This window comes from Rhamphochromis sp. 'chilingali', assembly GCF_963969265.1.
Source record: "Rhamphochromis sp. 'chilingali' genome assembly, chromosome: 14".
Classification (NCBI taxonomy): Eukaryota; Metazoa; Chordata; class Actinopteri; order Cichliformes; family Cichlidae; genus Rhamphochromis; species Rhamphochromis sp. 'chilingali'.
Genome location: NC_137941.1, coordinates 17,794,793 through 17,809,186, shown reverse-complemented (window position 1 = coordinate 17,809,186; position 14,394 = coordinate 17,794,793). Strand labels below are relative to the sequence as shown.

General features: G+C 39.1%; 2 protein-coding genes across 3 annotated transcripts; both read right to left on the bottom strand.

The window, feature by feature from the left end:
* Positions 1 to 86: 86 nt before the first annotated feature.
* LOC308409666 (NADH-ubiquinone oxidoreductase 75 kDa subunit, mitochondrial-like) lies at positions 87 to 9,528 on the bottom strand. 2 transcript variants are annotated; one of them, XM_080902583.1, is made up of 19 exons: positions 9,059 to 9,528; positions 8,396 to 8,475; positions 7,937 to 8,040; positions 6,419 to 6,526; positions 6,193 to 6,269; positions 5,968 to 6,049; positions 5,703 to 5,833; positions 5,432 to 5,617; positions 5,181 to 5,315; positions 4,971 to 5,085; positions 4,717 to 4,862; positions 4,549 to 4,638; positions 4,289 to 4,418; positions 4,042 to 4,202; positions 3,784 to 3,938; positions 2,610 to 2,785; positions 2,389 to 2,523; positions 2,165 to 2,237; positions 87 to 841 (listed from the first exon to the last, which is right to left on the bottom strand). In XM_080902583.1, the coding sequence occupies exons 2-19, from the start codon at positions 8,472 to 8,474 to the stop codon at positions 750 to 752; spliced, it is 2,175 nt and encodes a 724-aa protein (XP_080758709.1). In that variant the 5' UTR covers position 8,475; positions 9,059 to 9,528; the 3' UTR covers positions 87 to 749. The 2 variants fall into 2 exon arrangements, with proteins under 2 accessions (XP_080758709.1, XP_080758708.1); XM_080902582.1 differs by having other exon boundaries at positions 4,510 to 4,638; positions 9,059 to 9,526.
* Positions 9,529 to 9,751: 223 nt separating this feature from the next.
* On the bottom strand, positions 9,752 to 12,953 carry cmklr2 (chemerin chemokine-like receptor 2). Its single transcript, XM_080903163.1, has 3 exons — positions 12,680 to 12,953; positions 11,791 to 11,891; positions 9,752 to 11,704 (listed from the first exon to the last, which is right to left on the bottom strand). Exon 3 carries the CDS (start codon positions 11,658 to 11,660, stop codon positions 10,584 to 10,586), a length of 1,077 nt encoding a protein of 358 aa, XP_080759289.1. The 5' UTR covers positions 11,661 to 11,704; positions 11,791 to 11,891; positions 12,680 to 12,953; the 3' UTR covers positions 9,752 to 10,583.
* Positions 12,954 to 14,394: the final 1,441 nt, after the last annotated feature.

The following is a 14,394-nucleotide window of genomic DNA, read 5'->3' as shown; positions in this document are numbered from 1 at the left end:
TATGAAACACTTTGTGTGAAGGGCAGTGCCGTGTACTTGCCCCCCTTTTAAAACCACTGCGTGGAAGCAGACTAAATCAGGGGTGTCCAGCAAATTGTTAGTGAAATCCACCTGGACCACGACTATCATCCTCCATATGAATGAGTTATCAGCTCTGCTGCCACAGTGTTGCCGGCTTGTTCAGTAATGATGGACCACGTGCCAATAAAAATACCACAGCCGGTGAATAGAAAAGTTCAGGTGGAAGTCATTTCACACAGGAAAAGTGGAAATTTACTGCATCAACACATTTTTTTTTTCCTTTTAAACAAAATGGCACAATCTTGAATGGAGGGTTAGACTTGCTAAAGGTGATTGGTTTATTAATATATATCACATTTACAAAGAGCTACACTTTTTAAATACTATTTATTTTAAATATGTCTAGGAAAATATATTGTCAGTTTTACAGAAAGACAAACAAAGATTTTTTAATCTTTGGTCACACCTACAAAAATGTGAGCACTGATGAAGGGAAAAAAAACAAACTGTGAGGTGTGCATCTTTGAATACTTGGCAGATCTAAGATGACATTTTCACTCAGCCTACATCACTTAAGACACATTTCTGCAGGTATGTTTGCTCACATTATGAAACTTACTCTATAGTAGAATATCCAAGTCAAAACAAGTGCAAATACATTTCTAGGAAAGTGCAAATAAAGGAGTTGTGCGTATCGTCTAGGAACTGGATGGCTATCCATTTGTGCTTTAGCATATGGCTGGTTCATCCACAGCTTGTGCCCCCTCTGTGACGGCTTTCACACACTTCGCCATGGTTTGGGAGGCTCTGCTTATTGGATCTGTGGGTAAAGATTGAATTCTTAAATGTACCCTCAAATTACCGGCCAAAATTTATATCACTCACACACACACACACACACACACACACACACACACACACACACACACACACACACACACACACACACACACACACACACACAGAGACCATTGAGATTAGACCATGTATAAATGTATAATGGTAAAAAGACCATTACTACATAATGTAGTGAATTATAACTTACAATTTTAATGCTAAAATATCAAAAATATTTAAACAAAAGTGTCAAATTAGAATCTAAAATTAAAACCTGCTGTAAATTACAAATTTGTAATCACAGCAGATTATTTTTGTATAAACTTGGCTATAAGCAGACAGCTTGGAAAGGTAACTATACATTACAGAAAGTACATTTATAATTTTTTTCAAACAATAAAATCACTGCGCACACACACACAGAGTTACTAGCAGCTCCTCATTACTACTGATTTATTTATTTGGTTAAATTGGCTATTGTTATTTATTTATTTACTTTAGATGTTCTATCTGCAATGAAAAGTAATGTAAATTGCTGATTTTAATTCCTCCTTATGCCTTTTGCAAATTAACAACAGCCCGATTGCAATGCTCTGAAAAAAATCAAAATTGTCAGCAGGGTTCCGTTTCCTCTAACCATATACGTAATAATAATAATAATGATAATAATAAAATGAGTATTTATTTCAATCTAGGATAATGTCACTAATTCAAAACTATAAAAAAAGGGACATTTCAAGGATATTCCTGTATCAACATGAATAACTTAATAAAACCAAATCACTATATTCAATATACATCATTGATTTTGAATGTATGTTACATGAAAACACAACCATAATTTTTTTTTAATCTGTTTACATTTCCTAGGCTATACATTCAGTAGTTTTGCCATCTTTAACTGCAGATTAAAATCCTCTCTATATTAGCACAGCAACAAATACAGTAGCTTTTCGCTCAACTTTATATTTTCCATTTATCTGGGATTAATAACACTGTTATGAGGAAATGTTTGGCTTTATCTAATATCTATTTGTATTTATCAAATTCTTGTAACTTCACTGATCACTTCAGCAGGAACACAGTGCCTAAATGTCCCTCCTTATGCTTTGAAAGACAGGCATTAGTATTACTACATTATTTTCTCTCTATGAAAAGAAAACAAACATTGTTCTAATTAACTGATGTACTTGATACACTTAGAGCACTTTGGAATGAAAACAAGATTAGACCTGCATTAGCCAGAGGAAAAAAAAAGAAAAGAAAAAAAGACATACACTGCTCAACTGGATTACTCGTGACCCACCTGTCATATAAAAGTCCTTCACAGTAAGCTGTGGAGGAACTAAAGGTTCAGTAAGGAGAGTCTGGTTCACTGCCTGCAATAGATAAGCCAGATATCATGCAGAACAGTGTGACATAAACAGAGATAAATTAACTGTACAAACCAACATTTAAATCCAGCTTTACATTTCCTCCCCCTCTATGATCACCTAAAAATAGAAATGCTAGAAGAAGATAACAGCTGACCTTAGATAGCTCATTAGCCTGCTTAAAATAGTTGGCCTCCTCTACGTCATCATATCGCACGAGATTTGGGGAAACCTCTGCCAGCCTATCACGCACTTCATCCAGAGTGTCATACGGCAGAGTCACTCCAGCAAGCTTAAAAGCGTATGAAAACAACACAGAGCATTTAGTCACATTTTATTTCCCTGAGCCTCGCATGTTTATGCTGTGCTCTGGTTCACCTCAGATAAGACTCTGATGATCTTCCAGTCCTCTCTGGCTGCGCCTGGAGGAGTCACTGCCACCTTGGTCTGCTGGGCACGACCTTCAGTGTTCACATACGTGCCACATTTCTCAGTGTATGCAGCTCCGGGAAGGATGATATCAGCCATTGGTGCACTGACATCGCCATGGTGACCTGGGCATTACGAAACAGAAAACTGGAATTAAGTAAAAACAAACTTATTGTTCCTCAACATGTATTCTTCAAGTCCCTAAGGGAATGGTTACCACTATTTTTCCAAACGTGCCCTCATTTGATTGTGCAAGTCTTGAACTGCTTCTAGTTAAACAGACTTTCTTGTCATTTTTAACGTGGAATTGAGCAACAGTTCTCCAGGCCTTCTGATTCAAGCCTCACCAGAAATGGTCTCTGTGGAAGGCTGACTGTCATTTTTAAGGAAGGGAAACTGGAAGAAGAGGCAAAGGTATGTCAAATTACAGCCGACAGCCAAAAAAAGAGGTTTGAATTATCCTTCAAGAAGCCTGGAGAACGATTCCTGAACTATACCTGAAGAAATTACAAGAAAGCTTGCCTAAGAGAGTTCAGGCTGTGTGGAAGAATAAAGTTGGTCATATTGTTTCCCTTAAATACTGCATATCCATGCATTTTTGCACCCAATTCCCATTTTTCTAGCAACATATGAAAAATATGAGGGGTAGATAAAGAGTGAAGGATGTTGTAGAGATACCATTTGGGCACTTAAGCCATTTAAATGTCTTTAAATAATTTAGTTTTCTGTCACACCTGTAAATAAAGAAAAACTTTTTCTTTATTCATACATCCACCTATTTTCTTAACCCTTATCCAATCCAGAGTTGTGGTGGGGCTGGCGCTTATCCCAGCTGCCATGGTGCGAGAGGCAAGGTGCACCCTGGAGAGTTTGCCAGTCTATCACAAGACTAACACAGAAAAACCCACAACCATTTACGCTTACATTGACAGCAAGGGCAAACTTTAAATCACAGAGTAACCTGATATGCATGCCTTTGAACTGTGGGAACATGGCAGATTATGTCGTGAGAAAAACACCTACACAGTGAGAAAAGGTCATGGGTTCAATTTTTGCTTTTCTGTGCCGGTGTTTGCATGACTCCACAGTGACCCGGAATTTTAAGGTTTTGCAAAAAGCTGACCTTGATAAATTATCAAGCTATTCTTAGGGAGATCTTGGCGAGTGATGGAGCCAGCATCAGCTCCAAGTAGGAACAGAACTTTGGGTGGGTTCTTCCTGATAGCATCCACTCCTGGCTTGTACCCCAGATCAAGTGCAGCTACTTGACTGGCAATCCTGATAAGATGAGGACAAAGGTTACACTCACTACAGTAAAAATTCCTTTTCAACATGGTATTGTTATTAAAAACTTTACTAATAATTTTTACAAGCATTTGACCTGTGAAGCACATTGAGAACCTTCCAGGTTTCCTCCACTCCACTGCTGACGCGAGCATTGTGAGCAATGGTTGACACAGCAGCCATTATCGCAGCCCCATCCTCTCTCTGCAGGCAACCGCTGCCAACTACAACAGCAGGATGCTTTGCTTTGGCCATGACCTGCAACAGAGAATAAAACACACAAAATTAGTGAGAGACATTCAAGTTGATTGATAACATTCAAAGAAAAGAAAGGTCAGTGTTACCTGGAAGAATGGGTGAGTTCCTGAAGCAATTTCTTCAAGGATCTTGGCTGATTCACCAAGATGCTCATATGTGTAACTAAGGTCCACCTCCTTTCCCACCAGAGCCACATGTAACTCATTGTGCAGCCAGCTATAGCAGAGACACCAATGTTTACACAGAAGAACAGACTTATGTTGTCAGATTTACAGTTTCCATTGTTAAACAGCCATGATTTACTTACCCCTTTCTGACCCGTGCATTAAACAATGGAGCCTCATACCGTGGGTTAGTTCCAACTAAAAGTAGCAGGTCAGCTTCTTCAATCCCGGCAATTCCAGTGTTCAGAAGATAGTTTGAACGCAGGTCAGATCTAGAAAAGTCAGTTAGTAAAAGAGTTGGACGTGTGTGCATCAATGGCTTCAATTTTCATTTCTGGTATTCTTTTTACCCTGCTCCAGCCATGGGGAACGTCTCCTCAGTGCACAGGTTGTCACTATTCAAATGGTTCAGCAAGTCTTTCAGGGAAATGAGAGCCTCCGCATCGACCAAACCTCCAGCAATGGCAGCAATGTCCTTTCCTTCAACTCCTTGCAACTGTCAAACAAAAACGGTTGGTATTCAGGTATTCTGAATCAGTGTTTTAAATTGCTATCCAATGTTTTGATGAGCTTAGTTACTGTAATTCAATTAAGAATTTCGTACTGCTCCAGCAACTCGAGTCAGCGCGTCTTCCCAGGATGTGGGAACCAACTGCCCAGACTCATTTTTCACCATTGGCTGAGTAAGCCTCTGTCTCTTAAGCCCATCATAAGCAAACCTGCCAAGTTCGAGCAAAAAGCAGTTCAGCAATAATGTAAACACCAAGCACAAGTCTATGTCTATGATGCAAAGTTTGGGTGATGTGAAATGAACCTGGTTTTGTCTGAGATCCATTCCTCGTTAATATCTTCATGAAGGCGAGGCAGAATCCTCATCACCTCGCCGCCGCGAGTGCTCACCACGATGTTACTACCCACAGCATCAAGTACGTCAATCGATTCAGTCTTCCTGCAAAAAAACCAAAAACAACCAACAACAACAAAAAAAGAGAGAATACATAAGTCTCAAAATAATTAGTTGAAACCCTAAATAGCTACACAAGATGTAGAGCATAATCTAAAAACCTGGTCTCCCATGGGCGGGCAGTGAAAGCATACGGTTTAGAGGTCAGGGCTCCCACTGGGCATATATCAATAATATTCCCAGATAATTCCGACATGAACATCTTTTCCACGTAAGTCCCAATCTGCAGATCGTTGCCTCTGCCAGTGGTGCCCAGCTCTTCCACGCCTGCAATCTCACTGGCAAAGCTAAAAGAGGAAAAGAATATATGCATTTTAATATTTCACATGAACACGGCAACTCGACTTGTTTAAATATTAAAGCATGACTCACCGCACACAACGAGTGCACTGAATACAGCGAGTCATAATAGTTTTGATGAGGGGGCCAATGTTTTTATCTTCCACGGCTCTTTTGCCCTCTGTGAAGCGGCTTCTGTCGCTGCCAAACTGCATGGACTGATCCTTTACACGAGATTTCACTCAGTTTTAGTAATTAATCAATAATTTCTAAATTCAAAACCCCATAATATCTGTTTTACACATAATAAAGACTATAATGAGCAGATCTAGAGTGGTGGTGATCATCTATAATTTACCTGTAGGTCACATTCACCTCCTTGATCACAAATAGGACAATCTAATGGGTGGTTAGCCAGTAGGAACTCCATCACCCCCTCTCTGTGAAATTTTTAATAAAAGATTACTTTCATGTGGGAGAATCCCAACAAACCAAGTTAAAGAACAACAAATAAAAGTGACCAAATTTCACCGTAAACTTTACAAAACAGATAAGTGACGTTTAATTAACAGGTTGAAGGTACCTGGCCCTCCGTGTCTTGTCAGAATTGGTTAAAATGTTCCAGCCTTTTATGACAGGCATAGCACAAGCTGCCACCGGCTAGATAATAAATGAAAAAAGATGACATGATAATTAAAGTAGGCATACTTTTATCTCTGCAAGACTGGGCAGAGAAACAAAACACAAAGAGACATTTGTGGCTTTCTAGAGTTGAAACGTAGCACACAGGAATCATAAAAAAAAAGTACCTTAGGAACTTTTTCTATCTCCACAAGACACATGCGGCAGTTTCCAGCAACTGACAAGCGCTCGTGGTAGCAGAAGCGGGGAATCTGCATGCCTGCCTTCTCACATGCCTGTGACAGAAAACAACTGCAGGGTTATACTGAATACTCGTACAGTGCTGTGAAAAAGTATCTGCCACTTTCCTGATTTTTTTGCATATTTGTCACACTTGTATGTTTCAAATTTTAATATTAGACAAAGATGACCCGAGTAAAAAGAAAATGTATTCTCCAGTTGATCATTTCATTTATCAAGGGGCAAAAGCTCTCTATCGGTTACGTCACCTTTCGCAGCAAGCATTTGTAATAACTAGCAATGAGTCTCTCACATCACTGTGGAGGAATTTTGGCCCACTCTTCTTAGCGGAATTGTTTTTATTCAGCCACGTTGGAGGGAAACCATGCCAAAGCATTTCTATCAGATTTAAAGCAAGACTTTTGACTTGGCCACTTCAAAAACTTCATTTTGTTCTGTTTTTCAGCCACACAACAGTGGATTGAAGGTTTGTCCTGTTGTATAACCCAAGTGTGCATGAACCTCAGAGTACAATGTGATGACTGGACATTCTCCTCAAGATGTTCTGGTAGAGAGCAGAATTCATGCTTCCATCAATGACAGCAAGTCGTCCAGATTGTGAAACAGCAAAGCAGCCCCAAACCAGGACACTACCACTACCATGTCTAAATGCCAGTGTGATGTTCTTTTTTTTAAAAAGTGCTATTATTTTTACAGCAGATGTAATAGGATGCATGATCTTGGGGATCATCAAGATATTTTTTTGGCAAACGTAATATGAGGGAAAGGCTTTGTAACACTTTCCAGACTGATTGATGTCAGTAATTGTTAGTCAGATATCTATTCATATTAATGTACAGAATTCACCTGCTTGCTGCTACTACTGCACATTCACCCAGTGTATATACTAATATATATATATATATATATATATATATATATATATATATATATATATATATATATATAATGTTCTTCCTCTACACCCCCCCCCCCCCCCCCCCCCCCAATTTTTGCACATGTCGAGGAGCGTGTCAGGCTACATTTCACTGTGTGTTATACTTGTATAACTATGCATGTGACAAATAATAAAGAACCTAGAACCTAGAACCTAATTTTGTTTCTCAGCTGTTTATTGAGATGTAGTATGATGTGTTGCATTTTGAGATCCTTAAGCCTGCTGTACTTTGTCTATTTAAGTGATTCTTTGACTAAACAAGTCTTACAGTCATCAGGCCTGGGTGTGGCTAAAGAAACTGAGCTCAGTTTTCCAAAACATGTGGTTAATTACAGTTAATTTATGAATTAACAGCTTGATAAATGTGAGTGACAATTAAACACTGCATTTTCTATTTACTCAGGTTACCTTTGTCTATTAAAAATTGTTGGACAATATGAAACATGTAAGTGTGAAAAATATGCAATACGTTTTCACGGCATTGCATATCTTAAAGTTTAGCCATTACCTGCAACACAGTTGTTCCTGGCTCCACCATAACAGGCTTCCCATCCACAAACACCTCCAGGAGGTTACTGGCTGCTGCTGCTGTTGCAGTGGATGCAGGGCGAACTTCGGGCACACACAGAACATTTTACTGCACAATATTCCCATATAATACATTATTCCCAATTCCCATAATATACACATTGCATCATTTAATATATGTATCATTTCGTGCTACAACAAATTCATTATGACAGTCTTTGGTTAAACTGTGCCAACAACAGCCCGGCACCAAATGTGGTACCTGGGAGCTCTATAATCCAGCCTATAATCCATTAATGGCGAAAGTAACAAGGGTGGCAAGCATTAAAACATTTAGTTCTTTGAGATGACTGACAAATAGTTTAACTATGAAGCGATACAAATACAATGATGTCCTTAAACCTCATAAAAAATAAAAGAATTTAAAAAAAAATGTTACCATTGTGAGTCACAGCCGTGCCTCCTTTGCTAATAGCTGCTGGAAAGAGACTGCGGGTCGCAACAGGCAAACGCAACATGCTGGAGGAGAGGCAGAATCACGACATCAGGTGTAAGGTGTACTGTTAGCTCCACTGAAAGGCTTCACAGGTTACCGCAACGCTTTTAGATGTGTAATGCGGATGTCTGACCTATAAACCGCTGCTAAATTAGCACTCATGCAGCTTCCAAAACAAAAACAGAAGTAAGCTAGCTAGCTGGTGCGTCACATTTGAAAACAACACGAATAGAGACTAAATTACAACGCTTAATATTCCGGAAGCCCAGAAAATGTTGGAAATGTTTCGAAATGCGGCACTAATTACAGTTAACGTTGCGCTGGCTAAATGTCTCCCAGGCTAACAATAATAACGGTGTTAGCTCGTGAAACTTAGCCTCGTATTATTAGACAGTGATGCCGCGCGAGGCGTTATTTTAACATTTTTGTGACGTTAAATTAAATTAATGTGCAGCTGATTGTTGCATTCAATCAGACGTCACGCGGTCCGCTACAAACACGTAAACGTAACAACCGCAAACTAAAGCCCTGCAAGCTAATAATGTCACTGTATTCAATGCTAATGAATCATTTTTTAAAAATTGTTTGTTGTGACCGGTTACTTACCTTGTCTATGTCTGTCCTCAGGAGACCGCCTGCGCCGCAGATTGCGCACCGTCCATTCTGCTGCGTCACGGATTAAGTAATCCTGTAATCCAAACAGCAGGGCCACTAAACAGTGTCTGAGATAATAGTATAAAAATTCAACAACAGTACGAAGTGATGTAAACCTCTCCTTAGCAGATATCCATCTTATCTACAGCTGTTTGTCTCTGATGTGGCTCAGTGACAATAACAGTCTTTTTTCCCTCCCTAACCAACCCCTAAAGTCTAGTCTCAGTATTATACATACACCTGGATAAGCACATTTATGTAGAGAAAAGAAAGTATCTGTGGGGTCAAAGGTCGTCTGCAATTGAAGTGAAATCGATTGGAAAAGATTGAAAGAATTGTTAGCTTCCTGTCCATATATTCCCACAGATATAAAACAGCATCCTTCCAGTCAGGGTGGTGACAGTGATGTAATACTTACAAATCAGGGTTCACCCTAAATGGAAAAAAAAAGAAAGAAGAAAAAACAGGAATGGCTGAATTTGTAAGCAGACCCTCGGGGAAATGAATAGTGAATGCATGTCTGGACCTTTGTTGATGGCGTGCAAACTATGTAGGACTGCAGGAAATCTTGTCTGAGTCTACATAAAACATCAAATTCTTCTCTTAGTTCTTATCAAATCACATAAAATAAGACACTAAAGCACAGTCAGGTTCAGAAGAACAGATTTATTAAGATATATATCTTTAAAATATATTAGAATAAACATGTTCATACAGTTTTTAACCAGCATAAACATCCGTAAGATACATTAATACATTATTCTAGCAGCTCATATGGCAATATAAAACCAAAAATAATGCTATGTTGCAAAGGAGACTACAGTCAAAAAGGACTATTTTTGTCATCCATAAGAACCAAAGCAGTACTTACAAGATGGCTTGATTGAAAAGTTTGAAATACAGACAAAGTGGCTAAATGTCACATAAATATGTGTAGTCATAGTTGCAAGGTCTAATATTTCATGATTTATGTTGTAAAATATTAATAGCAGTCATCCATCACCGTTTTCCACTGGCCAAGGAGGCATGTTGAAATTACTTGATTATTGTAAGGAGCAGTCCAACCATCAAGCAGACGTTTTACCAGTCGGTAACTCGTGCATGACCATTAAAATCTTCAAGCAGGGACTTCCTGGTGTGTTTGTTTTGCAATTTATTTGAATGATTAGAAACTAAAATAATTGCAGATAGATTTTCTGTTGATCAGCTTAATGGTTTTGATTTCATCTAGCCAGTTTCTCTGCAGATAACTAGGTTTATGCAAAGTAGATGGAAAGATATTGAATCTGTGTTTATGTTCCATTTTCCATTATCCATGAAGAGTAATTGTCAGTTGAAGTTGGCGTGACTCTGCCCAAATAAAACATAGGAAAAATCTTAACAACTCTAATAACCCTCTACATTTATGCTAAAGTAATACTTAACCACTTCTTCTTTTTTTAAATGGAGAGCTTCACAAGTCTGGGGATAGTAACAATCAGATTGTTGATGATGCCACGTGCTCACCGTGAACACCATTCTCATAAACTCCTGCCACAGATTCGATCTCAGTGACAGAGATCGACTGGCTGAACTCTCTAAGTGAATTCTTGGTTATGTCCAGACAGGCTTGCTTGATGATATTGCGCACTTTTTTAGTCAGGAACATGTACAGCAGGGGATTTACACAACTGTTAAAAAAGCCCAAGCTCGTGGCGAGAGGAAAGCCAGTTTTCAGTAAATTGTGTAAGTAAGGTGAGGAATGTATGGTTAACTCCATCAGGCTGAAAGTATGAAAAGGTATCCAGCACAAAAAGAAGGCGAGGATTACTGCAGTGACTGTTTTGGAGAAGCTAGACAACTGAACCGAACTCCCAGATTGTTTCATTTTCACTATCAGAAGTATACCCGTCACGCTTATAGCAGTCAGCGGTAAAAGAAAGCCCACAGTGGTGCGGATAATCACTATCGTGATGTGTCTCATGGCTGCTATATGAGGGTCGTGTGTGTGGAAGTTGTTGAAGCACACCACCTTGTCGCCCAAGGTCATCGTGTCACGAAAGATTAGAGCGGGACTGCTCAAGATGGCGGCTAGCCCCCAAATACAACCACATGCGAACCAAGCTCGGTTTACGGTGCGATACTTCTGACACCAGTTAAGATGGACGACAGAAATGTATCTATCTATACTGAGCACTGTGAGAAACAGCACACTGGCATACATGTTCATCACAGACACAAAGGAGTTAATCTTACACATAGCCACACCGAACTCCCAGTGGAAGTCCCGCATAATGTAATCAATGAAGAACGGCAGGAAGAGCACAAATACAAAATCGGCTATGGCAAGATTGAGCAACCACACGCTGTTGACTCTCTTTTTGCATTTAAATGCCATCACCCAAATAACAGCTCCATTGCCGATCACACCAAGCATGAAAGAGATTATGTAGATAACTACAGAGAAAATGTGCATAGGTTCTGTCTGACTGTGCTCAACCCTAATATCGTCAATGTCACCATAATCTAGGTCGTAACTGTACGTGTAGTTATAGTCATCAGTGGAATCATTCATGGCTGCAGGGATGGCACGGCTGGAACTTTGTCTGCTGAATATATCTGTGAGGGAAAAAAAATCATAATGGGATGAATTCCTGTAAGTTGACCTGCAAGCAAAGCATTCAGCTTTCAACACATGTTCTCACCTCAAATTCTTTGTGACTTTGCCAGGAAGTTATCATAGAAGAACCAGATATCTGCCTTGTCTCTCCTTTCCGGTCAATTAGTTCCTATGTTGAAGTTAGATCTGGGTGTGTCATGAGAAAGCATGGAACATTATGTCAACATCATTTAAATCAACAACTGGACAGTGAGACGCTTCACCCGTCAGGCAGAAAGAATCCTTTGTAACTCACTGTAAACAAAATGCAACAATACTGTTTGACATACACTGTTTCGGGAACAATTCATGATTCCATGTTTCAACTTTATCAGGGACATGCACATATAAGCTACTTAGCATTATCACCAAGGTCAGAATAAGGCAGCAAATTAACCCTGAATCAGTAAGCACAGGCAAATACTCATATTTTTTCTTTTTTGGGACTAGAAAAAATATGAGTATTCGATGTAGCCCTTTAGTAAATTTATTGAAAGTATTAGAGTAACTGATTTAAAAAGAAATATATTTAAAAAAAAAATAAGACCGTGATTATATGGGCAAAGTGCTGTGCGTAAAATCAGTTGCATTAAGAAGAAGAAAAGTACAACCCTTCATAATTAGAAGACCAAACAATGCTAAACTAATTTCAGTTAAGAATACAGTAGAATAATGAGCGGTCAGTATGAATTAAGATTAAGTAAAGTACTGAAAGCAGATTGCAAAACAGCTCCAACCTGCTTCATCTCAATACCGATCCCAGTAAACCGTTACGACTTATGAGCTGGACAAAATAACCAGCCTGCAAATACGAAGCGTCAGTCTCTAACAAAATTAGTGCCACATACACACTATTGGCACACTGGAAAGAAAAGAAACATAGACTTGGTTTTTGTTTTGTTTTTTCCTTTAGAATTTAAAGGTGGATCGCTTACCAAAGAGCGCAGCCCTCCGCGTTTGGGTCTAAACACCAGCTCCTCCCGGGTGATAATGTCACAGCTCCCGCTGTCTTAGCCTTTTAGCTCCGTTATGCTGGGCCTTGTTCTGAACTTCCCACTAGTCTGCATCAACTCTTTCCATCCAGACTAAACGCGGAGCAGAGTGTTAGGGGGTTACACAGTGGGTGCGCCTGTTTGACGCGTGAAAGAGGGAAGAAAAGTTATTGGTCAGTGCTCTGAAAGTTGAATGCGGCCATTCAGCAAAACTGGGGCTGTTCTTCCTAACTGCAGAGCGAACCAGGAACGCAAGCTTCCCCCCATCAGGGGATAGACGGAAAAGTTACGAATGTTGCAAATTTTATTTTATCATTGATTGATTTTTTTCTCTCTCGCAAACACACCGTGGAAGCTTGCATAGAAAAGGGTTCCGGGCTGTCGGCAGCTTCTTCCTTCTGCTTTTAATTTGCAGACTTGTCGGGGTTTTTTTTTTAAATTCCAGTTAAGGGGAAAAACAGGGAGACAGAAAGCTAGAAAAAATGTGCAAGGCCAGAATTTTCTTTTTATAAAATCAAGCTTGATTTGCAAAAGCCAGATTTTGAGCCCTACACTATGAAGTGTGTCACTGTAGATCCATGAAAATCTACACCTACATGCAATCATAAATCTGTGCAGCTGTAATGCCTTTCATTAGCTGCTTCCCGGTACACACCCACATGTACATATACACAGTGTGGACAGCACAAGCTGACATAACTCAGCTGCTCCTCGTTTTAGTTTGTTTCCTGATGAAAGCTTCTCCGGCAACACAACAAACATTCAGTTCAACATTCAGTTGTTCAAAGTATGCAACACATGCTCTGTAAAGTGAGCATTCTCATAGCCAAGTTGAAATTCAGGCAAAGCACAAGTTTAAAAGTTAAGGTACACTCAGAAAAATTCAGCAATTAAAAAAAACTTGAACTAATTGAATTACATGTACAGTTTCCATGTAAATTTGTTTCAGAAGTACAATGTAAAATGTTACTTTTAATGGAATCTGGTCAAATTAAACGTACTTGATTGGTATACATTCAGTTAACAGCAAACAATAAACAATAAAAATGATTAATAGTGGCGTAATTTGTCCTCATAGGGTTTTAATGGAGTTATTACGTAGTTAGACCAGTTAAATGTAACATATAATGTTTTATTTTTCTGTGTAATACATTAAAGGACCTTAACCCATCATATTTTCCACACTAAGATGAAATGCATTTATGTGTGATGGATGGCTAACTACACACATTCTCTGTTCAATCATCACAACTTTACTTTATGCTTCAAACTTGCTTTACTTGCTCTGGGGAATGGAAGTGGAAGTAAATATGTGCTGCAACAATGTCTGATGTAATTACAGAGGGGGAAACAGGCTGTTTACATACATAAATACAGCCGGCATGTGTGTCTAAATCGAAAATTATAGAGAAAAATAGACACATTTCTGTGTTACAGTCTGTAATCAGTGGTGCCACAATATTCTCTGTGGGTTGAGATGTTGAAACACATTGCACTTATGGCTACGCTCCAATTAGTAAGGTCATCACATTTCTCTATCAGCCGTCCAGCACAAAACATGCTGTCACATCACAATCTGAAACCTCTTTACGAGTCAAATCGTCAAATAACTCTGTCTATCCTATCATTAATAAGATTTAACTGGCAGGGAGTTCATA

Coding starts and splice junctions, on each gene's coding strand:
- LOC308409666 (XM_080902582.1), bottom strand. CDS start 8,474: ATGTTGCGTTTGCCTGTTGCGACCCGCAGTCTCTTTCCAGCAGCTATT. Junction 5,834..5,967: donor GAGGTGAATGTGACCTACAG/GTAAATTATAGA, acceptor TCTCGTGTAAAG/GATCAGTCCATGCAGTTTGG. Junction 5,618..5,702: donor CAGTGCACTCGTTGTGTGCG/GTGAGTCATGCT, acceptor TTCCTCTTTTAG/CTTTGCCAGTGAGATTGCAG.
- cmklr2 (XM_080903163.1), bottom strand. CDS start 11,660: ATGAATGATTCCACTGATGACTATAACTACACGTACAGTTACGACCTA.